Here is a 27,479-nt window from a genome sequence, read left to right on the forward strand (position 1 = left end):
GGCATCTGTTTGTCCGCTGGATCCAGTCTTACTATTTGCTGTAATTTCTCACCTTTATAAAACCATCCCTCTCAGCGCACAGCACCTTCCAGTCACCGTCTAGTTTCTCCTTTTCTGTTTTACAGTGAAATTCTTTGAAAGAGTGTAGAGACATTCTGTTCCAGTTTGTACCACTCCTTTCTTTATTTTCTCAAATGTTTTTTATTTTGATCCTAACACAGTCACAAAATATGCATAAAGCATAAATGTGCTTTTCAGTGAATTAGTATTAAATAAAATGAAAAAGGCAATACCTTATGATCTCACATATCTGAGGTTCCACAAATAGCCAAGTTTATGGAGACAGAACGTAGAATACAGGTTACCCTCGGTAGGGAAGTAGAGGAATGGGGAGTTCTTGCAGACTTTCAGTTTAGGATGATGAAAAATTCTGGAAGTGGATATTGATGATGGTTGCACAACAACATGAATGAACTTAATACCAGTGAACTGTGCACTTAAAAATGGTTAAGATGGTTAATTTAATATTGTGTGTATTTTACTGAAAAAGAGAGAAATAGCAAGGAAGGGAGGGAGGGTGGAGAGAGAGAAACAGCTGTGTTAAGTACAGCCCTGATGAGGTAATCAGTACTTTTAGCTTCATAGAAGTCACCTGCGTGCCATTGCCAATCTCATGCCCTCCTGCTTCAGAGAGATCATGATCTTGTCTTTTGTGATACCTACTTCCTCATCTTCTTTATTATTTTTGCTTCCTAAATGTGTGCATCCCCAAATTATATCATTTTACTTTAGTTGTCTTTTAATAACAGCTTTATTGAGATATAAAGTCACATACCAGAACGCTCTTCCTTTTAAGTGTACAATTCAGTGGTTTGTAGTATGATCGAAAAGTTATGCAGTCATCACCACAAGCAATTTTGGAACATTTTCCTCATGCCAAAATAAAACTCCCATGTCCATTAGCAGTCGCTCTCCACTCTCTGCTCCCTGCAGCCCCTGGTCACCACTACTCTCCTTTCTATCTCTATGATTTTGTCTATTCTTGACAATCCATAGCAATGGATTCCTATATTATAGTTATAGTCCTCTGTGGTTGGCTTATTTCACCTCACATAAAGTTTTCAAAGCCGTATCATGGCAGATACCAATAGTTTATTTCCTTTTGGCAAAATAACATTTTTTTGATATTGATATATCATAGTTTTTGATTCATCAATTTTGAACATCATGTGAATGCAGAGTTCCAAAGAATAGCAAGAAGAGATAAGAAAGCCTTCCTCAGCAATCAATGCAAGGAAATAGAGGAAAACAACAGAATGGGAAACACTAGAGATCTCTTCAAGAAAATTAGAGATACCAAGGGAACATTTCATGCAAAGATGGGCTCGATAAAGAACAGAAATGGTATGGACCTAACAGAAGTCAGAAGATATTAAGAAGAGGTGACAAGAATACACAGAAGAACTGTACAAAAAAGATCTTCCCGACCAAGATAATCACAATGGTGTGATCACTCACCTAGAGCCAGACATCCTGGAATGTGAAGTCAAGTGGGCCTTAGAAAGCATCACTAGGAACAAAGCTAGTGGAGGTGATGGAATTCCAGTTGAGCTCTTTCAAATCCTGAAAGATGATGCTGTGAAAGTGCTGCACTCAATATGCCAGCAAATTTGGAAAACTCAGCAGTGGCCACAGGACTGGAAAAGGTCAGCCTTCATTCCAAAGAAAGGCAATGGCAACGAATGCTCAAACTACCACACAATTGCACTCATCTCACACGCTAGTAAAGTAATGCTCAAAATTCTCCAAGCCAGGCTTCAGCAATACGTGAACCGTGAACTTCCAGATGTTCAAGCTGGTTTTAGAAAAGGCAGAGGAACCAGAGATCAAATTGCCAACATGTGCTGGATCATGGAAAAAGCAAGAGTTCCAGAAAAACATCTATTTCTGCTTTATTGACTATGCCAAAGCCTTTGACTGTGTGGATCACAACATACTGTGGAAAATTCTGAAAGAGATGGGAATATCAGACCACCTGACCTGCCTCTTGAGAAACCTATATGCAGGTCAGGAAGCAACAGTTAGAACTGGACATGGAACAACAGACTGGTTCCAAATAGGAAAAGGAGTATGTCAAGGCTGTATATTGTCACCCTGCTTATTTAACTTATATGCAGAGTACATCATGAGAAACGCTAGGCTGGAAGAAGCACGAGCTGGAATCAAGATTGCCGGGAGAAATATCAATAACCTCAGATATGCAGATGACACCACCCTTATGGCAGAAAGTGAAGGGGAACTCAAAAGCCTCTTGATGAAAGTGAAAGTGGAGAGTGTAAAAGTTGGCTTAAAGCTCAACATTCAGAAAACGAAGATCATGGCATCTGGTCCCATCACTTCATGGGAAATAGATGGGGAAACAGTGGAAACAGTGGCAGACTTTATTTTGGGGGGCTCCAAAATCACTGCAGATGGTGACTGCAGCCATGCAATTAAAAGACGCTTACTCCCTGGAAGGAAAGTTATGACCAACCTAGACAGCATATTAAAAAGCAGAGACATTACTTTGCCAACAAAGGTCCGTCTAGTCAAGGCTATGGTTTTTCCAGTAGTCATGTGTGGAAGTGGGAGTTGGACTGTGAAGAAAGCTGAGCGCCGAAGAATTGATGCTTTTGAACTGTGGTGCTGGAGAAGACTCTTGAGAGTCCCTTGGACTGCAAGGAGATGCAACCAGTCCATCCTAAAGGAGATCAATCCTGGGTGTTCTTTGGAAGGACTGATGCTGAAGCTGACGCTCCAATACTTTGTCCACCTGATGCGAAGAACTCACTTGTTGGAGAAGACCCTGATGCTGGGAAAGATTGAGGGCAGGAGGAGAAGGGGACGACAGAGGATGAGATGGTTGGATGGCGTCGTCAGCTCAATGGACATGAGTTTGAGCAAGCTCCGGGAGCTGGCTGATTGACAAGGAAGCCTGGCGTGCTGCAGTCCATGAGGTTGCAACTTAGCGACTGAGTAACAACAACAACCGCTCACATAATTTGCCCTTTTAAAACAGGGTGTCTTGTTGAGTTGTAAGAGTTCTAAATGATTCATGGGTACTAGCTAACCTCCGTCAGTATATAATTTACAAATATTTTCTCCAATTCTGTGGGCTTTTGCACTTTCTCAATGGTTACCTCTTAGAGTGGAAAATTATCTCATTTTTTTCTTTGGATTTTTTTCATTCTGTTAAAACATTCAGAATATGAAATTTTCCATTTTAACCAATTTTAAGTGTACAAGTCAGTGGTACTAAGTAACGTCCCTGTTGTGCTACATTCAGTTCAGTAAAGTCGCTCAGTCGTGTCCGACTCTTTGCGGCCCCATGAACCCCAGCACGCCAGGCCTCCCTGTCCATCTCCAACTCCTGGAGTCCACCCAAACCCATGTCCATTGAGTCGGTGATGCCATCCAACCATTTCATCCTCTGTCGTCCCCTTCTCCTCCTGCCCTCAATCTTTCCCAGCATCAGGGTCTTTTCAAATGAGTCAGCTCTTCACATCAGGTGGCCAAAGTATTGGAGTTTCAGCTTCAACATCAGTCCTACCAACGAACACCCAGGACTGATCTCCTTTAGGATGGACTGGTTGGATCTCCTTGCAGTCCAAGGGACTCTCAAGAGTCTTCTCCAACACCACAGTTCAAAAGCATCAGTTCTTATCACTGTCCATCTCCAGGACTCTTCGTTAGGTAAAAATGAAACTATACTCATTAAAGCATAAATCCCCATTATCTTCTTTCCCTTAGCCCCTAGCAACCTCTATCCTACTTGCTGTCTGTATGATTTTACTACACAAGTACATCAGTTAAGTGGAATCTGACAGTATTTGTCTTCTTGCGACAAGCTTATTTCACTTAGCCTAATGTCCTCAAGATCCATCCATGTTGTGGCAGTTTGCAGACTTTCCTCTTTTTTATGGGGGAATAATATTCCATCGTATGTATAGCCCACCTTTCGCTTCTCCATTCACCCCTCTGTGGGCACTCAGGTTGCTTCCACATTTTAGCTGTTGTGAATAATGCTGCTCTGAACATTACAGGTATGGACATACAAATCTCTCTTTGGGATCCTGCTTTGCATCCTTCTGGACTTATACCTAGAAGTGAACTTACTGGATCACATGGTCATTCTATTTTTAATATCTTTCAGGAGCTACCATACCATTCCACAGCAGCTGTAGCATTTTACCTTCCCACCAGTAGGGCACAAGTGTTCCAGTTTTCTCCACCTCCTCTCCAACACTTGTTCTTTTCTGTTTTCTTTTGTTTTTGTAGTGGCCATGCTAATGGATATGAGGTGGTATCTCATTGTAGTTTAGCCTGACATTGCCCTAAGGATGAGTGACATTGAGCATCTTTTCATATGCGAAAGGTCATTTGTGTATCTTCTTTGGAGAAATTTCCATTTGAGTCCTTTGCCCATGTTTTGAATCAGGCTGTTTGGGTTTTTGTTGTTGAGTTTTAGGAGTTTTCGCTGTGTATTTTGGATAGTAGTTCCTTATCAGATATATGATTCGCAACTATTTTCTCTCATTCTGTGGGTGGCCTTTTCACTCTGTGAATATATAGTAATTTTGGATGCACAAAATTTAAATATTTTCCTAAAGTCCATTTTGTCTGTTTTTCTTCTGTCGCCTGTGCTTTTGGTGTCATAGCTGAGAAACCTTTGCCAAACCCAGTGCTGTGAAACTTTTGCCTTACGCTTTCTCCTATGAGGTTTATAGGAATACAAGTTTCCTGAATGGGGATTCTCCAGGAGCCTGCCAGACACGCAAACTAGTAGTAATGCTATGGGTAGGCTTTTGAGGGAGCTCCCAGACTGTTCTGTCCATTCTACCAGGCTGCCTGTTTTCACAGCCATTGCAGTTGAGATGATGCAGTTGAGCTGTACTTGAGATGACTCGTGGGCACCTGAGGAGAAGGCTATGGGAGTAGGGTAGTTAAAAGTTCACACACCTCACTGCTCTCACCAAGATTCAGCTGTTCTGTTGTTCTATGACTTAGACAGTTTCCACACTTGAAAAAAGTTGATTGTGACTGTTTTTGCCCGTGTTACCACTGCTTTTATGGAGGAGGGGGCTTCTGTAGACCCTTATTTTGACCTTTTGGAAGTGCTTCCCATTTTCCCTCTTCACTTGATATGAAGCCAGATGAATGCAGTGTTAATGTACAGCCTCTTTAGTTCCACAGTAGTATTTAAGCTTACTAGGTGCTTTTGTGTGCCACTGTGGTTCATTCGTTTCCATTGCTCTGCTCCTGTATTCTCTGTGTGGATCTGTCACAGTTTAACATCCATTGTATTATCTGTGAAAACAACGTGGAGTTCTTGTGGAATACTGTGAAGTATGCTTCTGTGTTCATTATTATCTAGTAAGAGGATGCAGATGTCAGGGTAGAAAGGTCAAGGGTATTCAGTATATGCTATTTCAAAGTGGCATGCCAGTTTACATTTCTAAAGCAATTGATGAGAGTTTCCACTGTTCCACGGTAATACTTGGAATTTTCCTTCTTCTGTTATCAGTCTTGTGAGTGTATGGTGATATCTGCCTACGGCTAGATAACCTGCATTTCTCTGAATACTAAAGAGGTTGGACACCTTCACAAATGGTTTTGGGCCCATCTTTTGCATTTTGACTCCACTGGAATAAGCTTTCGCCCCCATGCATCCATCCAAACTGCCAGCTCCGGGATGTCAGTGGATAAACAACTCTCCGTTGTCAAATCTAATGATCAACATGGGGCCCTCAGGCTATGGACCTACCAGCAACTTTTAAAGATAATGGGTGTGTTCTGACTTGCTTTTTAAAAGAATCACTGTGTCTGCTGGGTGGAAAATAGACTCTTGTGGGAGCAGAGAGGTCAGGTAAATACTTCTGCATTTGTCTAGGAGAGAGTGATGGTGACACACGTTCCACTCCTTACCAACTCTAGAGCAGAACTCTCCAGCCTCTGTTTCTTCGTGTACAAGATGGAGTCTCATGCTGTGCATGGGAGGATTAAATTAAGGATGCATGTAGAGTATTTAGCACAGTGTCAGTGATGGTACATGTGCTTGGGGGTATTGCTCAGGGGTAGAGCATCTGACTGCACACACTGTCTTGGGTAGAGTTGGTGATGTTACATGTGCTTTGTGCTCTCTTTACACACAGTTGACCCCCCTCCAAAGCTCTGTTTCTTTAGACTGTCAATCAGCAATATATTAACTTAAAAATCAGAAATAAACATAAGTAGAAAAACAGAAAAAAAAAGCAATAATTATTCATTCCAGCTGAACTCCACACTAGACAAGGTTGTCTCTTGCCTAAGTGCTCTCCGTCCCTCATGCACCACCCCCATACATCCAAGGTGATCAGATCCCCCTGGAGCAGATGTAGCCCCTTCCAAGAGAGCCGCAAAATAAAGAAGCCCCAAGGACTAGGCACTATGGAGTCTGAAGTGATGCTTCTTAAAATAGCTTTTTATTTAAAATCATTTCCTATTCATGAATAGTAATTGTTGAAGCAAATTAGATTACTGAACAGATAACATTCTTTAAATAATATGTATGAGTGGGATGAATGATCCTGTGATAATCTTAGGTGCAAATAATAGTGTATATCAAACAGTGCAGATGGAAGATAGTATGCTGTGAACAGTAATTTCAGGTCAGAAATTGGCCCAACTAAAAGATGACATTGATAAGTATGATTCATGAGGAGAACTTACATAAAATTGTTTCGTGAAATGGGAAAAAAGCAGAAGTGTAGAATATTTTACATATGACTTCACATATGAATATATAACCAAATTAATAAAATGAATACGAAAAAAAATAAAATAAAATAAAATGAATACTGAAAACATTGTCATCCTGTTCCTATGTTGTTATGTTTCTGTAGACTATCCCTGTCAGAGTTACAGGGTCCATCAGTTCTCACTTCACCTTTGCTTCTGTGAGTGCCTTATTCCCACTCAGTGCTTGAGACATTGGTATTTTTGAATTCTTCCTCCAGTACACTTCTGCCTTTGGTTATCCTTGTCCTTCACCTGCTGCCTCTTGTGATGCTGGCTGTCCTGGTGGTGGGGCCTCCGGTGGGGGTGCCTCCGGTGGAGGTGGCGCCGGTGCGGGTGTCTCTGGTGCGGGTGCCTCCGGTGGAGGTGGCGCCGGTGCGGGTGTCTCTGGTGCGGGTGCCTCTGGTGGGGGTGCCTCCGGTGCAGGTGCCTCCAGTTCGGGTGCCTCTGGAGGTGGTGCCCCCGGCGGCGATGGCTCTGGTGGCGGGCCCTGTTCTGGTGGCGGGCCCTGCTCTGTTGGGGGGCCCTGCTCTGGTAGGGGAACCTGCTCTGGTGGGGGGCCCCCTTCTGACCCCTCTTGTATCCCCATTGGGAGGAGCTCCATTATGAATACCTCACTACTGGTTTCCTCTGTAGTCTCATCTGAGGCACCCCCTGGGGTCTCTACTGATTCAATTCCAGTCCTGAGACTAATAAATAGTATTACAATTATCAAAAGTACTAACAGTATTGAAGGGACTATGAAAACAATGTTGCCAATACCTTGAATCTCATTACTACGTCTCTTTGGAATTTCACTTTCACCTCCACTTGAATGTTGAATTGATGTGCTAGGAGGACCACTGTCTACACTACCACCGTCTCCTGGATCTTTGCAGTCAGGGGGCGCATAGCCATCCTCACAATGGCAGTGCCTAAAATTGTTGCAAACTCCTTTCCCGTTACACAGTTCTGTTGTCTCACAGTTGTACCCAAGTGAGGTGTAATCAGTACACAAGTGATTCATGCAGACTTTGTGTGGGGCACAGAGAGTGCCAGTGTGTGCATCTCCATCATCAGGGATATCAGCAGTGTCATGGGCATCCATGCTCCAGCACCAGTCATCTTTGTGAGCGACCTGGATCAGTGTATGATTGGGTTTGAGTTGTGGTATCTCTCTAACATTTGTACATATAAGTTTGCCACAAAATATGTTATCATCTGCACACTTCAGATATGTTAACCTCGGTGAGCTGGTGGTGCCACAGTTTCCAAACCGGTCCCCTCTTGTGTTCATTGAAACGTAACACATTTCTGGGGCAGACCTTGCAGGGGACCCGTATATATCCATGCATTGATTGTCAGGGTTCTTACACCGACCTCCAGCACAGTAGTGAATTCTATCACACGTGGTACCATCTAGCTTATAGCTGTCCCTGGGACATTCTCCCGAGGAACCATTACAATACTCTGGGAGGTCACACTCTCCCAGAGCAGCACGGCACATGAATCCCTGGTATCTCAGGCGACATTTATCACAGCAGAGTCCATCACTACATTCTGCATGCTCTCTCAGCTTACATCTGGTGTCACAGCATGGGTGCATTTCACAGTTAGAACCACAGTCGCACTGCTCAGGTCCTTCTACAATGCCATCGCCACAGCGGGAAGCCCTCCGTGAGCGGCCTTTGTGCCCAGGCTGGTTGAACAGGCAGGCCCCCTTGTGTTCCCAGAGGAACCGGTGGAAGAAGTCAGAGCTGCAGTTGCTGAAGCCACTTTCTTTAGTGATGTTTTCATGCATGAGGCAGAAGGGCCTGTCTTTACAAATGCAGGCCGAATGGTCGTGCCGAATACCCAAGTTGTGTCCAAGCTCATGGACCATGAGCGCTGCAAACAGGAGGACATCCTCGTGGTGGAAGGATTCCACGGCTGCCGCAAAATCACTGGAGCAGGCACCACTGAGAAATGCCTGCCCCGTATCCTCTGTAGGATGCTGTCCCACGATCATGTGGGCAACATCATGCTTCACACGATGGAGGAGCTTCTCTTGTCTCCAGCTGTTGAAATTCCTGAGTGCAACTTGCAGGTCCACGGGGACCTCTGTGAGGTCCCCCTCAGTCCAAATCTCCATTCCAGCCAGCACCACCTCTGTGTTTATTCCCCTTGTGAAGCTGTTGGCCAGAGCAATGATGTCCATTACTCTCTGGACCGTCTGATTGACGTCACTGCCCCACATTTGGAACCGCTGGTTGTTGACCACGACAAACATCTCCACGTACTTGGTATGTGACCACAAGTCGGATGGCACCTGCCAGCTGTGAGGCTTGCCGCTGTCTGGTCGCCGGCTGGTGGACGCCACTTGGCTGTCTCTGGACGTGACGCCACAGGAGACTCGAGCTTCGTGGGCCATGGCGTACAACAGGTGTTCAAACCGTTTGGAAGAGTGCACGGGCTCAACGCCATAGGATTTCCCCTCCTTAATCAGGAGGCCCCTGAGGCCTGAACAGGTGTTGACAGAAACAAAAGAACCTGGGACTCCTTCTATGTAGCCTTCGTAGTGACAGTCCCGCGAGATGAGAGGCATTTCCTGCCCCAGGATGCCATCGTGGTAGCTGAAGACCGGGAAGTTATCCACAAAATAGTCGCTCTTCAGCGTCAGGTGAATCAGCTGCCTCTGGCCCTGCATAAATAGCACATAGGAGAGCTTTTCCACTTGGTCTTCCCTTCCTTCCACTGTCAGACTCTTGGGAATGACTACTTCATAGGAAGAGTGATATGGTGAGCCCAGGTCGCAGTACAGGCTCGGCAGAGAAATCAGTACCAAGAACAACAGGATCCCCAACCTGGCACATGAAAGTCCTGGCACCAGGGCCAGCCTCAAGCCCTTCATGTGAGGAGCCCAAGTTTGAAGCACTCTGATAGCCTCAGACATAACCACTTGCCTTTTCCATAGAGAAGGCAGTACAGAGGCAGAGTCTCTCACAGACGCTGCCACTGACATGGCCCTAGTGAATCAGTTGATGATGCAGGGCTTGTGTCCAACAGAAGCAGTTGCTCTCCTTGCCATGCTGTGCCTGGGAAATTCAGCTGTTAGCCCCAGATCTATGCTGGATCCCTTCTGGGTGGGTGCTGCCCAACTCTTGAGTCTTACAGACCTTGGGGCTGTGTTTCTGTTGTTTTTCTCTCTTGGTCTGCAGTGGTTTGCTTACTATATGACCCCCTTCCAACAGCAACGGTTTTAATGGTCCGTAGCCAAGTAGACGGCCTCTAATGGTTTCAAGTCAGTAGTTTTACTCAGGCAAATTATCCTTGTCCTCAGCCCAGTCCACACTATTCCTGATATCCGTTAATCTGCTCATTCTCTGAAACCCAACATTCTGGCAGGAGGTCACGGGGGAGGGGATGGGGATTCTTTGGGCACCCCAGAGCGGGATGATGCTCTTTGTTGCCTACTGCCTCTTTTCCTGGTATCTGTAGCACTCACAGCATTGTTTCTCAGTCCAGTCCTCCTTTGTCAGGATCTGTTTTTTTTTGTTTAATTCAAGCAAACTTCTACATGGGTGCAGAAATTCTCCTTCATTCACTTTTTTCATGACAGATGAGTTTAGACATTTTATATCTGCATATAAACATAATTTTCCTCCATAAGAAGTATTCTGAATGTATAGACATACTAACTGTTAAATGAAAGAAGCTCAGTTTCACTATGGAGACTAACAAGTGACTAGGATTGAAGTTCAGTTTCTCCCAACATAAAAACAAACCCTGGAGTAAAACTAAACTCTGAATAACCAGGTTATCTAGTTACCATTTCATCAAGAAAATAAAAATGCACTGTATAAGAATTTTTTAAAAGACGTCTTTGTTTTTGTAACTAAAACTGAACCATACTGTCTATGAATGTCTTTTGATTTTGATGTTGATCTGTTATATTTAGTAGTATAGATTTAAAAGGAAAAAAGGGAAAAAAAGCTTTATCTATCATGTTCTTTGCCCAGTTATTCTTTTTTGCATCCTAATATCAACTAAAGTAAGAGTCTACATCTTTTATCTTGCGTTAAAATAATTTTATATTAAGTCAAATACTTACAATATAAAGCCTTCAAAATAAGGGTTAGGAATATAAGTACCGCACAAAAATGGAGAGATGCACTATATAATTCGAAAAAGAATGGTATACAAGATTTCAGATATAAGCATGAGCACATGAATTCACTAACCCTTTCCAGTTAATAATGTTTAATTCCTAACACAGACAAGGAAATTTATCCATATCTAGCAAGAAAATTAATACCATCATATCACCCATTAAAAATTTACAGCAAAAATGGTGAAATGATTTCTAGGTGTATTTCCTTCCTCCTTGTATTTTATATAAGAGAAAAGCCTCTTAAAATTATGTAACTTGGAAACTATCACAGATTTTAGATGTTCCCCTGTTCTTAAGCAAACAGAAAGGACAAATTTGATCAAGTCATTTTGTGGGACAAAAGAATCAAATCAATAATGAAAGACCACTTCTACTATGTAAATAAATAAAAATATAATTAAAATTAAATATCCAGTTTTCCAATTCTCAAATTGAAACATTTTCATCAATACACATGTACGCAAAAGTATTCACACACAGGATCTGATTTAAATCATTTGACTTCAATAATTCCTTCAACTTGTTCTCTCTCGAATACAAAAACAGATTTCTTTTTTAAAAAGCATTTCCTCCTATCTGCATGTTTCAGACAATTAACTTCTGACAAGTGTTTCCTAGCTTATAAAATACATTAGCCAGAAAAATACAAATGTTGTTCCACATCAAATAGATTAATAATTGTGGTACAATCTAAAGGTATTTGAGTGATAAGTAATGGTTATATAGTAAGCAGAGGGTTGGCAAATCATGTAGGAAAACTGAAGACTCTAAACTTCCTGCCTATGAGAACTGTTCTTAGAATTTGAACTTTCTGCAGATACAGGTATTAGAGGGACAGGTCAAAAGAGACAAGGATGATTTTGTTTCATTTCCAGTACATGTTAATTTTGCTTTATTACCAAACCTGACTGGTAAAGTTAAAGCAGAATATGCTACTGGTCTACAAACTCCCCATAAACAAAACCCCACTTTAAAGACCAAACAGTGCTGAGTCTTTTGGAACCTCCAGTTTTGTCATGGAGCTCTGTGTCAGGTAGGACCCACTTTTAAACACCCTCCAGGGTATTCTATGGACTTCCCTGGTGGCTCAGTCGGTAAAAGCGTCTGCCTACAATGCAGAAGACCTGGGTTCGATCCCTGGGTCAGGAAGATCCCCCTGGAAAAGGAAATGGCAACCCACTCCAGTACTCTTGCCTGGAAAATCCCATGGACCAAAGGAGGAGCCTCGTAGGCTACAGTCCACGGGGTCACAAAGAGTCAGACACGACTAAGCCACTTCACTTTCAGGCTATTCTAAAACTTTAAGCATGACCCTCTGGACACTCTACTCATTTGGGGGGCCAGTTTAATTCAGTCTAAAGAAACATGAGCAACCTCTGCTCAGAGTAAAAGGAAGCATCTTTTGGATGCCCTTTTAGATCATACCTAAAATTCACCACACAGGGAAATCATCCTGAGCCTTTAGAAGACACCTAAATAACAAATTTGAGAAGTTAATGGTAGACTAGTTCCTCTGCTAGAAGGTTCCTCTGAAGAAAAAGAAGAGTAACAAAGTTAGTTACTGCCTTCCTCACCCCAGGGAATACTGAAGTGAAAGTCACTTAGTTCTTTCCAACTCTTTGCAACGCCATGGACTATACAGTCCATGGAATTCTCCAGGCCAGAATACTGGAATGGGTAGCCTTTCCCTTCTCCAGGGGCTCTTCCCAACCCAGGGATCAAACCTAGGTCTCCCATATTGCAGGCAGATTCTTTACAAGCTGAGCCACAAGAAAAGCCCACAAATACTGAACGTCTGCAATAAAATAAGAAATATAACAGGGATTCAGTTGTTCCAGAAACAAGTGCAGTTTTTCCTGATTGCAGAAAGTGATTTATAAGACTGCATTTCACTGAAAAACAGAATTCAACTTTTAATTCGACTCTCAGCTAAGTTTTTTGGTTTGTTTTTCTCTGCTGCCTGTTAGTTAGATTTTGCCATGTTTAAAAGTATTGAATTCTCCTTACAGGGTATCCATTTATGAGTTATCAGTCATCTGAGATTAGTGAGTCTTACCTCAAAAAACACCTTGGATTAAAAATTCCCCAAAATATGAGGGAACTGATGTATAAGGTAATTCCTAAGAGATATTATTTTTATCATGTATTACTACACTCATTCACACACATACGGGGTATACTAACCAAATGTCATCCTGAAGACATATTAGGAAAGTGGAAGAGTTAGAAAGTAAGTGAGCTCTGTGGGGCTGACTTCGATTGAAGCGAATGTGATGGGATGAAACTGAGTAACTGAGCCTACCGAGCCTTTCCTTCTCCTTGAATTGGAGTTTGCCTATTAGTTCTCCCATTTACCAACACCGAACCAACAACCAAGAACTACTAAAATAAATAAATAAAAACGGTTTGTTATGGAAGCCCATTGCACAACAGCACAGTAGAAAAGCACCGAGCCTTGTTTCTATTCAAGTATCTGATCTCTGGGCCAAAACCATGCTTCCTGAAAATGAAGAGTGCTAAATAAAATACATGCAGTCCAGGGGATGCCAACATGAAACCCAGACATAAACATTAGAGAAAAAAGGTAGCTTTAAGACAGAAACCTGGACCATCTTAGTTGCTAAGCTAGTTGTTGTTGTTCAGTCACTAAGTCATGTCCAAGTCTTTGTGACCCCCATGGACTGCAGCACACCAGACCTCCTTGTCCCTCACTATCCCTCCGAGTCTATCCCTTCAGAGTTTACCAAGTTCATGTCCATTGAGCTGGTGATGTTATCCAAGCATCTCATCCTCTGCCACCTTCTTCTTTTGCCTTCCATCTTTCCCAGTATCAGGGTCTCTTCCAGTGAGTCAGCTCTTCGCATCAGGTGGCCAAAGTATTAGAGCTTCAGCTTCAGCATCAGTCCTTCCAATGAATATCCATTAGTCCAGTTTTTATGATATGTAACTTTCTCAGAAAAATCATTCCATAAAAGGAAGTAAGAAGCAATGGAGCTGGTGAGGGCTTCAGGAAATGGGGAGTACAAGGTAGGACCTTGAAGGAAGTGGCAGGGCTGAAGCTCTGATTAAACGTGAAAGAATAAACTCAATAGAGAATCCTATTAAAGAAACACACCAATACCTTTTAACAAATAGGACAAGAAAGAAATGGGACCACTTTTCCCTAGGGAATTAGGGAGAAGAGATACGAGGACTCAGCTCCCTGCCTCTTCCCTCACAGGAGCTGGCACCCTCTGAGTTCCATCAGGCAGTTTGCAACACGGATCCACAAAAAATTCTTGGCACCAGAGCTAATCCACCAACAGTGCAGAGAGGAAATACACAGGGCAACTGAAACCAGATTCCACAGTACTTGATTCAGCTCTTTACTACACAGAGAGGTCAAAATAGTCGGTCCTTTGCCTACCACTGGCAAGTGGTTTTTGTATGCTTTATTACAAATAAAACAATCTTGCTTGACAATACCATCAGCTTTGCAACAGATGACTAAACAATCCTAAAGTAATAGTATATCTCTAGGAACTGAGCTTTTCTTAAAACAAATGAACTATATATACTATTAGTAAATCCTGTATCTAAATTTATATAGCATCTTTAAGCAGTGTGGAAATGAAATTATGATTTATTAATTTACATAAAAATTATACATTAATGAATAAATTTTCAAAAAATTTTTTAAAAAAGTCTGAAGCTGTCATTATTGGGATTCGTGGGAAGTGGTTTGCTCTTCTATCACTTGCTTCACAATTTCAGCCAGTTTTAATCGATCTACTTTATCGGTGAATCCACGACCTGAAACCCAAAAAAGGAAAAGGTGAGTCTCCAAACTGTTGGGGAGATGGTAAGATTCTTGACAGGGACCCAGTAAGGTACACTAGTGTCAAATTCACCTTCACCAATGGAAGAACCATCACCAGCACTGATCACAAGCAGTTCAAGTCCCCCATTTTTCAGGCAGAGTTGAGCAGCTTATTAACCTGGTCATAAAAATCCAGTGTTCAGTACAACAGCACAAAAGGAAACCACAAAGAGGGAGAAGTTCCTTGTAATATGTGTCTACAACAGAACTCATATCCAGACTATATAAAGAACTCCTGCACGTTTATGAGAGGTACAAGTCAACAGAAAAATGGGCAACAGAATAGGCACTTCACAAAATCTAAGTGGCCAATAAACATTAAAAAGTGCTTAAGCTTATAAGTCATCAGGGAAAGGCAAAGTAAAATGACACTGCAATGCCAATAGTACTTACTAATTAGAATGACTAAAATGAAAAAGACAATAGCAAGTGCTGGTGTGGATACAGAATAATTAGAACCCTCAAACCCTGCCAGTGGAGGTATACATTGGTACGACCACTTTGGGAAACTGGTGGCCGTACCTTCTAAAGCCAAACAGATGAATATCCCCATGAACCAGCAACTCTAATTCTAGATACATAAGAGAAATGAGTTCCCTGATGGTCCAGTGGTTGGGTGTCTGCTTGCCAATGCAGGCGACATGGGTCTGATCCCTGGTCCAGGAAAATCCCACATGCCACCAGGCAGCTAAGCCCATGAGCCACAGCTACGGAAGCTCACATACTTTGAGCCAATGCTCTGCAATAAGAGAAGTGAAGCCACTGCAATGAGAAGCCTGCACACCGCAACTGGAGAGCAGCCCTTGCTCACTGCAACTAGAGAAAGCCTGCGTGAAGCAATGAAGAACCAGTGCAGCTAAAAATAAACAAACGGAAATAAATAAATCTTAAAAAAAGAAGATATATACTAGAGTGTTCAGAGCAGTGCTTTCCTTAATTACCAAAACCTGGAAACAACCCATATATCCATTCAAAAGTAGAATGGATAAATACAAAAACTATTTATGTGGTGTATATATATGGAGAAAAAAACATGAATATATAGAGAGAACATACATACATTTACATATATATATATAAATGAGAAATGAATTGCTACTACACACAACAATATGGTTGAATCTCACAAACATTGACAAAAAGAAGCCAGATACAAAAGAACATAGACTTGGTCTGACTCCATATACATAAAATATAAAATCAGGCAAAACTGATATACAGTGCTAGAAATTGGGCTCATAATTACCCTGTGGGGAAGGAGGTAGTAAAGGAGGGCATATATTCAGGTGCTGGTTATGTGAGAATGTTCACTTTGTGAAAATTTATTGGAAGTGTGCACCTCAAATGTGGTCACTTTTCTGTATAGACGATTTCAAAATCTTAAAAAAAAAAATTCCTAGAGAAGCTAATTTCCAAGTACAGAAATGGCTGGGCTAGTTTTTGGACTTCTCATGTCCAAAATCCAGGCTCCTTGCCTTGAGCATCTTAGACCTGAAGTCTAGGAAGACAATACAAAAGCAGCTCAAAAAATACACCTCTGCCTTTGCCTGTGAGGAAAAAAATTCAACGAGCAGCAGATTTGGGACACTCGACTCTTTAGTGTAACAGGTCTTCTCTAAGCTGAGCAGATCTGCAGGGTGGACTCTGCAGTACTTTGCCCTCTTTCTCCCCTTCGGACTGAACTGCCCTTTAATGATGCGGTTAAAAGCTCAGGTATCTGGAAGGAGTTCTGAGATCTGATGCTTTTTTTTTTGCCCAGGTGGTATGTGATGGGGGGCTCTGGACAACAATGAATCTGCAACACACAATTCATTTGAACTCTGGAAAATAAGCAAAAAGGCTGGATGTCCAGATATGCCTGGGTAGTTACTGCAGGATTAACTCCCTGTCCCACAATACTCCACTCAGTCTCCAGCCCTGCTTCACCTGAACACAGATCCAGCTCAGCCCCCAGAGATCCTACATAATGTAAACACAAATACTTTTCTGCATTCCTGGGGAAAGGCATAATTAAGGCTCCTACCATTCCAGCTGAAGCTTTGCAGAGTATCTCTGAGGAGTTTGCATTCCCGGTTATACTTCCAAGCTTCCTGCACTACTTCATTCAGCTTTTCATCTTCATTCTCTCCTATTAATAAAGGTGAAAAAGAAGTTGCATTCCTCTGCAGCATCATGGGGTTTTAGTGTCACAGATGGAAGGACAGGATGTCCAACTTTATTGAGAAGTGATCATTAAAGGTGTGAGCTTTTCCAGACTATCATTACTGCTAGTTCCTGCATTACATGTAGACTACTTCTGGTTTCTGAATTCTTCCTACCCTGACCACCTGACAGACATCCCCTGAGGCCCCCAGAGTCTTAGCCCTGGGGGATGGGAAATAGGCAATGTTGGGCTATTGCTGATCAAAAACACCTGGTTAACCTACAAGATCATGAGAAGGAAGGAGAACAAGGCTCAGTGGGCTGCCTTCTTTCTCCTAAGCTCATTTCCTACTCTGGAAGGCTACCTGAGGTACACTAGGTGAGCTTTCTTAAAACCCAAGGAATCTAGGAAGACTGGTCAGTCTCAGTAGTTTTCAGGCCTACAACATGAAGTATCTCATTCATCTGCTGAGAAAAGCCCATCCTATCCCATTAAGTGGAAAGAGAATATATTGAAAGAGAGCTCTCACTCAAAGGACTTATGTATATAAGTCCCAGTCTGCCTGGGATCCAGTAGCAGCCAGGGCCACTTCTGAACTTGGGAGGTCTTCTCTTTATATTCACAAGTTAATGACAGCCTTGTACTCTAGATATGGGCTCTATGGTGTTTCTCAACCTTCCTGACCTTCCCACTTCCCAACCTAATCCTGACCCTGTTCACATTTTCCATCCTCTATCCTGTTATCTCATTAACAAACTAAGAAAATACAAAACTACATGTTATGCCTGAAAGTGCCAATGAAACGCAAACTAGAAGTTTCATAGGAAGCCAAAGGTGGGGCAGAACCCGCCGCATTTCTGAGTACCCACCTCTTCAGTGGGCTGAGTGTGTAAGGCACTTAAGAGGCAAGACGGACACTTTAGATTGAACCACCCCTCCAGCCTCGCACACACGCACACGCAGCCGCGCACAGAGCAGCAGAAACGGTGTGACCTTTACCAGCCTGGGGGAGGATACACTGAGCAATCACGTCGCGGAGCTTTTCCAAGGCAACATTGGAATCCTCGGCTCCATTCTCGCGGTCATGGATGTAAACACCGTCTTTTGCTTTGGTGCTTTAGAAGTTGGGGAGAGAGGTAATAACAGAGTGAGACCCCAAAACCCAACTCTTCACAGATGTTAACTCTAAACACTAAACATAAGGCAAGATTTTTCAGATAAAATAATTAATTATAAAGTATCTCCAACTTCTGATGCTATTTAAAGAACTTATCCTTTCCACCCTCTTAAGAGGCAAAAAAGGGGCAAGACCCTTGGCTGACCTTTCAGAACCCTGTCCTTGGCCACACCAGCCATGAAGGGAGAATCAAAGAAGTAAGTTCAGTTACCCAAGTAATTTCCTCTTCCTTAGAATGGGGTTGTTCACAGAGTGCAGAGGTTTGAGGCTGACTTTTAGTTCCTGGATCCGCATGTTGGCCAACTGTTCTGCATGGGCCTGCTGGATCCCTGCAACCACCGCCTGAATGCAAACACTGGTGTCAGGTTTTCATATTCATTTCTGGGCACCTAAAAAACCAATCTAACAGAGTGAGAAGGAGAATCTCTAAAAGAACTAAGCAGGTAATATCAGTCTTATGCTTGGCAGTATACAAATTTTGAAAAGGCAGAGGACTCTTCCCCATGGGTTAGCAGGGCCCAGGAAATACTAGGCCAGCCAAGGGCCACACAACAGCAAGCCCTTCTTCCCTGCAGGGGGACAGAATGGCAAGTAAGAAAAACGAACAAGGCTCATGCTCATAGTCATTGGCAAGGGCAAATGTAAAGAGAGTCATACATGTACATCGGGGGAAAGGCTGGCAGGCTGCTGCCTGAGAAGACTCCCTGACTGGCATTTATGTGCTGCCCTCAAGGTGGAAACAGTCACCTCAGCCCCAATGACTCAGAACCCTAAGTATTTCACCTGGTGAGCATGGAAGACCCTCACAAACTCTTCTATAAAGCCAGTCAATTAATTTACAATGAAAAATAACTGTCATAAAGTCTAGCACTCTTCAAGTCTGTCTTTATGACCAGTGTGTTCTCTCACTATGAGCAGATCAATGAGGGAAAGCAAATAATCAGCAAAAAGCTTTGCAAGAACGAGATGATCCCACTTTTGTATTAAAAAAAAAAAGGACAAACTGAATGTGTGTGTGTCTCCCCAGAAAAAGATCAGGAAGGATACATCAAGTCACAGATCACCTCACCTCTGAGGGGTGAGACTGAGGCAGGGTAATTAAAAGGAACTTTTGCTTTTTAGTTTATATACCTCTGTGTTATTTGAATTTCAACAACAAAATCTGACAATTAAGAAAAAAAAAATACTTCCTTGGTAAGCACATAATTAGATCCGGAAGAGTTCAAACTCATTGAAGTAAACTACAGTAATTGGCCCTGGCTACCCACCTCCAGACCCGTGCATCTATTTCCTTCTTATCAGAGATAGCCCAACCAAAGAGATGGGAACCCCGCAAGGTGATGAGCTCAGACTCCATCTCCTAGCCACAGCCGAGATGGACACTATTATAGCTTCTGCATGTGGCCATTTTTTCTATACTTCCAAAGCTGACCAGCCTGCATCTTGACCACATCATTTCTTTCAAAATGGGAATACACTGTCACACTCCAGTTCCACCTAAAAGGCCTTTTTCTTCATTAAGAAGATTATGCATATTCAAACTTGGCTTAGTCAGACACTAATCTTAAAGTAACTCCAGAAGACAATCTTCTTCATTTCCAACATCCTGAGGGAAGCCACACTGTAACACTCGAGTGCCGACAATCAGAGGATATAAGTAATCCTGTATTTGGGACTGACCAAACAAACTGGGAGAAATATCAATAACCTCAGATATGCAGATGACACCACCCTTATGGCAGAAAGTGAAGAGGAACTAAAGAGCCTCTTGATGAAAGTGAAAGAGGAGAGTGAAAAAGTTGGCTTAAAGCTCAACCTTCAGAAAACGAAGATCATGGCATCTGGTCCCATCGCTTCATGGGAAATAGATGGGGAAACAGTGTCAGACTTTATTTTTGGGGGCTCCACAATCACTGCAGATGGTGACTGCAGCCATGAAATTAAAAGACACTCCTTGGAAGGAAAGTTATGACCAACCTAGATAGCATATTCAAAAGCAGAAACACTACTTTGCCAACAAAGGTCCCGTCTAGTCAAGGCTATGGTTTTTCCAGTGATCATGTATGGATGTGAGAGGTGGACTGTGAAGAAAGCTGAGCACCAAAGAATTGATGCTTTTGAACTGTGATGTTGGAGAAGACTCTTGAGAGTCCCTTGGACTGCAAGGAGATCCAACCGGTCCATTCTAAAGGAGATCAGCCCTGGGATTTCTTTGGAAGGAATGATGCTAAAGCTGAAACTCCAGTACTTTGGCCACCTCATACGAAGAGTTGACTCATTGGAAAAGACTGTGATGCTGGGAGGGATTGGGGGCAGGAGGAGAAGGGGACGACAGAGGATGAGATGGCTGGATGGCATCACCGACTCAATGGATGTGAGTTTGAGTGAACTCCAGGAGTTGGTGATGGACAGGGAGGCCTGATGTGCTGCGATTCATGGGGTCACAAAGAGTCGGACACGACTGAGCGACTGAACTGAACTGAAACAAACCATTTCTGGATTACTGGATACTTTTAAACCAGGAAAACAACTGCACACAGATCAGGGACAGCAGAAAACTCTGCTCCTTCTAGTTCTCCTCTCTTCTCTCACACTCCAGCTAAACTAAGGGAGGTCTTAGCATTCCTTTCTCCTATTCACTTATTCTCTCACACCTCAACTCCATCCCTTCTGAGTGAGTAACTCAAGTCTGTGTCACTGCCTTTACCTTTCAGCCACACTCTGAATTCACACCACACATCTCATTCATTTGAATGTCCATCTACCATCAAATAATAATGAAAATCTAACAGACTTCCCTTTACCCAAACCAGGCTCATTCCTGATTTCCCTGTCAGTGGTATCGCCAGATATGCCACTCACTGTCCCCTTATCTCTAGTCAGTCACCAAAAATTGTTGAAATTTGTCTTCAAAAATATTGAGCTTTTTATTCATCTCTACCTCTCTGCTACTAGGGCAGCTTCCCAGCTTCTAGATTACTGTAGTAGTATTAGGTTGGTGAGTCTGCAAGTCTGACTAACCATCCCTAAATATCTTCCCTGTGCCAGGACTCGTCTCAGAAATCTGTAAGAGCCTCTCAATTAGGTCCTACTAAGACTTACACCCCTCTGTCTACTTTCAAAGCCAGGCCCTTCCCTATCACATCCATTTCACCAACTTCCCATTAATGAAATCAGGCTGTTTTTCCCACTGATGAATTTCAGTCTCTAATTTTTTTGCTCATGTTGTTCACCATATGTGGGCACACGTGTTCTCTACTCCAATTCTTCCAAGGCCAGCTCATAGCTAAACATGTAAAGGGGTTTAAAAGTGCCACACAATAGTTAATAACTGTGATGGGTTTTGCTTTCTCTTTGGGAACCCTTCCCTAATTACAGCCCTTCAAAGATGTCTTCTTTTTCTGAATTCCCATAAGAATTCACAGAAAATTTAGCATGCAAAAGCTCTGACGTCTGAGCGCGTTCCCTCTTTGTTTTGTGTTTATTGGTTTTTCTAACCAGTCTTGTTTAAACCCCTTGGGCAAAAGGATGGTTGATGTCTGATCTGATACTGCTCTCTGCCTCAACCCCACAGCACAAATGTGGAAGAGGATACTTTGAATGTTCCCTTAGTGTATGTACCAGGCTTTGATCTGGTCTTTATGGAAGGAAGCTCCTTATTTCCAATCCTGATCTTCAGGAGACCAAAGATGTTTCTCTGGGAAAGACTGTGTGCTCTGCATTGTTTTGCCTTTAACCCCCTCACTGAGTCAAGCCCCAGCATTCCTTCCCAACACCACCATTTTGGCCAACAACATAAGCATCATTCAGAACCTTATCCATCATCAGTTGAGCAGAGGGTAGCACATTATCCAGGGCCTCAGTTGAGTTGAGCCAGGGGTGGTCCAGCACTCCCTCGATGGTAAGTCTTTCCTCCGGTTTGACCTTCAAGAGCCTGTGGAGAAAAGGCCAAAAGGGCTGCCATGCACAGTTGCTTCCAGAAGGCCAGGAAGTTCCCGAGTCTGGCTCTAGCCAGCTCCAACTTCTGACTTTCTACTTTCTGCCAACTCTTACAGCCTAGGCTTTGTGCAGGACAGAGGTGAGATTCTCTTCCCTAACTGTTAGTTGTGAGGGCACTGTGTCCTTAGGCAGTCCTTTCTATACTAAATAAATTGAGATTAAAAATGGTAGGAAAAGGCTTAATCCAGTGATATCTCAGACTGAGTTCTAGGTTCAGTAAGGTAATCAGTCTTACATATGGTTCACAGTTCCTGAGACACTGAATCCCCAGACTAATGTTTCTAGGACAGTGGGCTATAATTTCCAAAAGGGACTTAAAGTACTCTTTTGGCCAACAGTGGCTGTAAAATTAGTTAGGCAATCATACAGTTCTGAAAATCCAGATTGCTACTTGTGATAAAACTTTTAGATATCACCATATGGCAGGACACGAACCCTGAGCCATTTCTCCAAAGACCTTCTAAGCTAAAAATCTAATATCTGAGAAGGGGACGGCATTTCTTTCTAAGCCTAATGTATTGTCTGTACCATCGGCTTTTGACCACAGTTCTTTCCATCTTGTACATTCATACTGATGCAATTCCTAGCTCACCCCAGCATATTCCCTGGACCTTTTACAGCACTCCTTCCAAATACATAGCCTCCCATTCCAAACATCAGTCAGGATAACGTGCCTACTTGCTCTTTCATGTTCTCTGTAACTTTCTGGATCATTGTGAACAGCTTCAGAGTCTAAAGAAGGGATTATTTAGAAAAGACCCTCAATGCTGAGGGAAGATAATCAATGTTACTCTAGTGACAGGAAATACAGTCTATAGAACTGCAGAGAACCACTTAGAGGATATTGATGTTTTGGTTAAGTAGCTGAGAATACAGCATGGAAAGAGCATGGGAAGACAAATTTCAAATTGCCTCCTCCCTCTTAAAACACCTTCACTTGGATATTTTAGAAATGAATCCCTTTTTATATACATAAACACCTAACCAACAGGACAAGTTCACTTCTGAAAGAGAAATAGCTGTACTATTAGGAGACAGTTCCCAGGTACTGCCCCTTTAATGCTTATCTTTATCACATTACAGATGAAGACACTGAAACCAAGAGGAGCAATTACTCAGTGAAGACCAAAGTAGTAATGGCAGAAGAGCGCATAAGTCCCAGGCAGCAGATCCCCTGGCACAGGTGGGCAAAAAAACCAAGCACACCTCCTTTGTAGGCCTGACTTCTTAGTAACTCCAGCTAAGGAGCTGGGGCACGTGCCCATGTGCAAAGTCATTCTTGGGAAAGATATTCTGAAAGGAACAAAACTGCCACGCACGACCATGTCTGTAGGTTTAAGGTGATTTCATGGCCTGTAGTCATTCCACCTGCCTCAGAAGCTGGGTCCACAGAGGCTTCAACCCAAGCCCCTCCTGAACAGCAGGACAGAACAGTGTCCGCCTGAGGAAGGCGGCCCAGGGAGCCTCCGCTGTGGCCACTCGCGCCTCACATCACAGCTGTGCGCTGTTCTGTAAGAAACAAAGGACTCTGCATGCCATGTGTCACTCATCCACTCACTCAGCCCCAGTCCTTTTGAACCTTTTTCTCTCTATATGCCAGAGCAACCAACTAGCAGCAGGGAGGCCAGGGTGGGATTGAGGTCCTGGACAACCAGTCACACTCCCACAGTAGCTAAGGAAGGAAAAGACAAAAGCATCCGTGGTCACTTTGGCACCCCAGTTCAGCTCCCAGCATCATGTCAGTCCCAAATGACTGGCCTCCATGCAGGAAGGATACACCAGGGGGGTTACCATTTAAAGTCTGAATTAATGCTCATGGATACAGTTGCTACCAAGGGACCTGGATTCAACCCTAGGGACAAATTCTAGGAATGCAACAGGACAGAGTACAGCTCCAATTTCACCGAGATGTGGATACTGAGAACTCTCATCTCAGACTCCAGGGCAGATTTTCTGTGATGATAAAAATGAGAAGGTACATGCCTGTGAAACAAAGAATTTTCTCTACCCAACATTGCTTTGCATTCCACCACTTTTAAGGCCCCCCGCCCAGTGGCCCAGAGACTCACTTTCTCACAACATCTTTGGCCATCTCTGAGATCTGGCTCCACTCTTCCTCTGGGAACTCAAAACTGCCTGTCATGATTTTTCTCCGCATATCCTTTGGGATAGTCCGGCTATGGTGTTTGGAGTAAAAAGGAGGGTATCCACACAACATCACATAGATAATCACCCCTAGGGACCACAAGTCACAGCTCTGAAAGCAAAAAAGAAAATGGTCACTCATACCAGAGGCATAGCTCTAAAATAAAGCCCCCAGAACTGACCCCAAAACAGCCCTTGATATCCACAGGCTGATATCACAACCAAGAATCACTTATCATAGACTGGAAAAGTTTCAGGAAGTCTTAAGAGAATTAACCTTTCTATCCTTATTTGTTATTTGCTATCAATGCTACATATATGCACATCATATACACAAGGCCAATCTGGGGTAAAAAGTCACTTTTATTCTCACTGCCCAGGCCCAAGCTGCTATCTGACCATTGGGTACAGATGTAAGACACTTTGACCCCAGCCAGAAAAGTAACTGATGTAAGCCAGCTGTTGTGAAACATGTCCTCTAGCCACCTGGGTGGGTTGAGGGTGCAGGAACAAATAGCTAGGATGCAGGGGGCTGACCCCATAAAACAGCACCAGTCGTTTTATAAAGGCTCACAGCAGTTTGACACAGATGAGGGACAAGCATGGTAGGGAAGAACGGGAGATGGAAAGCAATCCTTTGGCCAAGGACTCACTGTGCCCATGTTCGAGGCCATTCTTAGGAAAGATATTCTGAAAGGAACAAAACTGCCACGCACGACCATGTCTGTAGGTTTAAGGTGATTTCATGGCCTGTAGTCACAGCATGCTTATTAATAACGGACTCCTATTTTAATTAAACGCAGTTCCACCTGCCTCAGAAGCTGGGTCCACAGAGGCTTCAACCCAAGCCCCTCCAGAACGGCAGGACAGAACAGTGTCCGCCTGAGGAAGGCGGCCCAGGGAGCCTGCCACTGTGGCCACTTGTGCCTCCCATCGCAGCTTGGCGCTGCTCTGTAAGAAGCCTGGAAAAGGAGGTACCTCAGGTATCTCAGCCATGTCTCAGCATCATCCTACTAGTAGAGATTCATAAACGACATGGCCCATGCTGTAAAACAATTATACAATCATAGAGGTGAAAAGAAACCTTAAAAAGTTCAGATGTGGAAAATAGTTCACATGAGGAAACTGGTGCTATGGAGATCTTGTTACGTCTAGGGTCATCTGTCAAGAGTGAAACTAGGCACACCGACCAGCATCATGCAGCAGACTGGGGCTGGAGTCACTGCAAGGGTCCTGCCTCTTTTTTTTTTTAATTAAGATTGATGTATTTAGTTTTTGAAAATTTATCTACCTCTTATTACATTATTTTTCTTTACAAAATTACTTGCAAATGTGGCATTCAGTGTTCACTCAGTTGCCAATGTAAAGATTATAACTAGATGAATATATATACACATTCAAAATTATTATGTTATTATTTTAATATATTACTCATCTGTGGAGTGTAAATTTTATGAATGCCAAGCAAATTCACAAACACCACTAGATTCACAAAACAGAGTAGGAAGAGGAGAAAAAAATAGTACTGGGAAATATTGTTATCACACAAGAATCCATTGTATTCATGCTGAGAATATTGTATCAAGTAAATTCTGATCTCTGTTAGCTAAGTGCTTCTACCACTCAATTCCTGCCCACAGTGGGAAGCAGGAGGCAATTTCTGACTGCTAACTATCATCAGCCTAGCCCTCACTTCCAACCTTCATTACATAAGGACACAGCAGCCTATAGTTTGTAGAGGAAGAAGGTGTGGAGCAGTAAGTACTCACTTGGGGACTGAACAGGGTTAATCATGAAAGGAGATGTATCGAGTTCCAGTCACGTTGGGCCAGTGCCAAGTGGAGGGTGCTGAGTGCCACAGGAGCCTGTGTGCCCTCTGATACATGTGTCTGCGTGTGTGTATGCATGTGCGTGTGGTAGGAATATGGGGGCCCTCTAGGGTGTGCGACCAGGAGGAGCTGGCCTGCCCTTTTGCCATCCTCAGCTCCCTTCCTGTCATCTGTATCTCCCTGAGTCCCCAAGCAGCATCATTCTTTTCTGATCCACTCTGTGACTCCAGGATCTCTATGACTTGTTTCAAGAGGCCTTAAGCCTCTTGTACTTTAGGACAGAGAGGCCTGATGTGTAGGGTACAGATTAACAACTGTGATAGGAACAGGTACCACTCAGGACACTTGCCTTGTGTATTAGACACTTCTAAGTTGGGTATTTTATGGGGTTAGAAAGAACGGCACCATAAATGGCCAAGGAATATTCTCTGACATGGCCTCCACCTCAAAAGAGCAGGACAAATGTATCTTTTAAATGTGATCAGTGGACTGTACAGTTAGTCAAATAAATAACCTCCAGGTGACCACAGCCTTTGATTCCTGCTGCAAAACTTAAACTGGTATGAATCTTACTTTATCAGACAGAAACTTGAATTCCAAATACTCTTCTGCATAGGTAGCTTCTTTCAGCCTCTCAGGTGGCAATATAATATCAAGGAACAAAAAGAGAATCTGCCACCTTCCCAAAGGACCACAAACACCTCACAGGAGAATACAGGCTTCACCCAAGGGGTAGAGATTAGTTTTTCTTCTCCTACCTTGTTATAAGTGTAGGGTGTTGGCGAGGTAGGTATGATGCCAGATTTCTCCTTCTGATGCCTTCTCTGGGCTTCCAGTACCTGTCAGAGTCACACCAAAGGGGACAATTTACTGAACCTCACATCAGTGACCTGCAGCTTGAGACAGACTGCTATGTTAGAAGGCTGAAGAGGGTAGCCACTGGCAGTTAACAATCAACAATTTTAAAAAATTCTAAATACTTTCAAAAGCCTTTTTTCTCTCTTACTATCAGCAACTTATCTGTATTTGCCTAGGTCAAGGACATGAAGATTCAGTCCCTAAAGGAGATTTATTTCTTCTTCCTGAGATTACTTTTTCCTAGGGGTGTCTCTTAATGCCTCGGCAAGCAGTGAAAGCAGACTTGCTGGTCAGTGGCTCAGGTTCAAGGTATTTGCTGCCAGGAAGCACTGTACTCGTCACACGGGTCTGGGTGCTAAGTGCTGCACGGAGGTAACCACTGCCACCCTCGGGGCCACCACCACGGCCCAGCTCTCCACTGCCATGGGGAGTGGGGCTCCTGGGGACGCAAGACCGGCGAACCCCACAGAGTTCCGTGACGGAGACATGATACTGCAGCTCCCTGCAGACAGGTGTCATCCTTGTAC

General features: G+C 43.2%; 3 protein-coding genes and 1 non-coding gene across 9 annotated transcripts in view; 2 read left to right on the plus strand and 2 right to left on the minus strand.

Moving 5' to 3' along the window:
- The window catches only part of NAA25 (N-alpha-acetyltransferase 25, NatB auxiliary subunit), a 174,884-nt gene extending 151,596 nt beyond the window's left edge, over positions 1–23,288 (plus strand). Inside the window, exon 32 of the mRNA XM_055550487.1 lies at positions 23,204–23,288. Within this exon, the coding sequence (XP_055406462.1) occupies positions 23,204–23,242 (39 nt within the window). The 3' untranslated portion in view covers positions 23,243–23,288. The remainder of the gene's footprint in view (positions 1–23,203) is intronic.
- LOC129630132 (disintegrin and metalloproteinase domain-containing protein 1a-like) lies at positions 6,479–14,131 on the minus strand. The gene has a single exon (XM_055550494.1). The coding sequence runs from the start codon at positions 9,791–9,793 to the stop codon at positions 7,052–7,054; it is 2,742 nt and encodes a 913-aa protein (XP_055406469.1). The 5' UTR covers positions 9,794–14,131; the 3' UTR covers positions 6,479–7,051.
- On the plus strand, positions 12,019–12,092 carry TRNAC-ACA (transfer RNA cysteine (anticodon ACA)). The gene has a single exon. It is a non-coding gene; the product is annotated as a tRNA-Cys (tRNA).
- The window catches only part of MAPKAPK5 (MAPK activated protein kinase 5), a 30,811-nt gene continuing 17,878 nt past the window's right edge, over positions 14,547–27,479 (minus strand). For 4 of the 6 annotated variants that reach the window (XM_055550500.1, XM_055550503.1, XM_055550498.1 and 1 more), the window contains 7 exons: positions 26,853–26,933; positions 24,190–24,377; positions 21,935–22,055; positions 18,333–18,463; positions 17,938–18,059; positions 16,825–16,929; positions 14,547–14,734 (listed from right to left, as the gene is read on the minus strand). In XM_055550500.1, coding sequence (XP_055406475.1) covers positions 14,640–14,734; positions 16,825–16,929; positions 17,938–18,059; positions 18,333–18,463; positions 21,935–22,055; positions 24,190–24,377; positions 26,853–26,933 — 843 coding nt within the window. In that variant the 3' untranslated portion in view covers positions 14,547–14,639. The remainder of the gene's footprint in view (positions 14,735–16,824; positions 16,930–17,937; positions 18,060–18,332; positions 18,464–21,934; positions 22,056–24,189; positions 24,378–26,852; positions 26,934–27,479) is intronic. The other 2 variants (XM_055550499.1, XM_055550501.1) reach the window with 1 other exon arrangement.

The sequence above is a fragment of the Bubalus kerabau genome, chromosome 16 (assembly GCF_029407905.1).
Source record: "Bubalus kerabau isolate K-KA32 ecotype Philippines breed swamp buffalo chromosome 16, PCC_UOA_SB_1v2, whole genome shotgun sequence".
In the NCBI taxonomy this organism is placed as follows: Eukaryota; Metazoa; Chordata; class Mammalia; order Artiodactyla; family Bovidae; genus Bubalus; species Bubalus kerabau.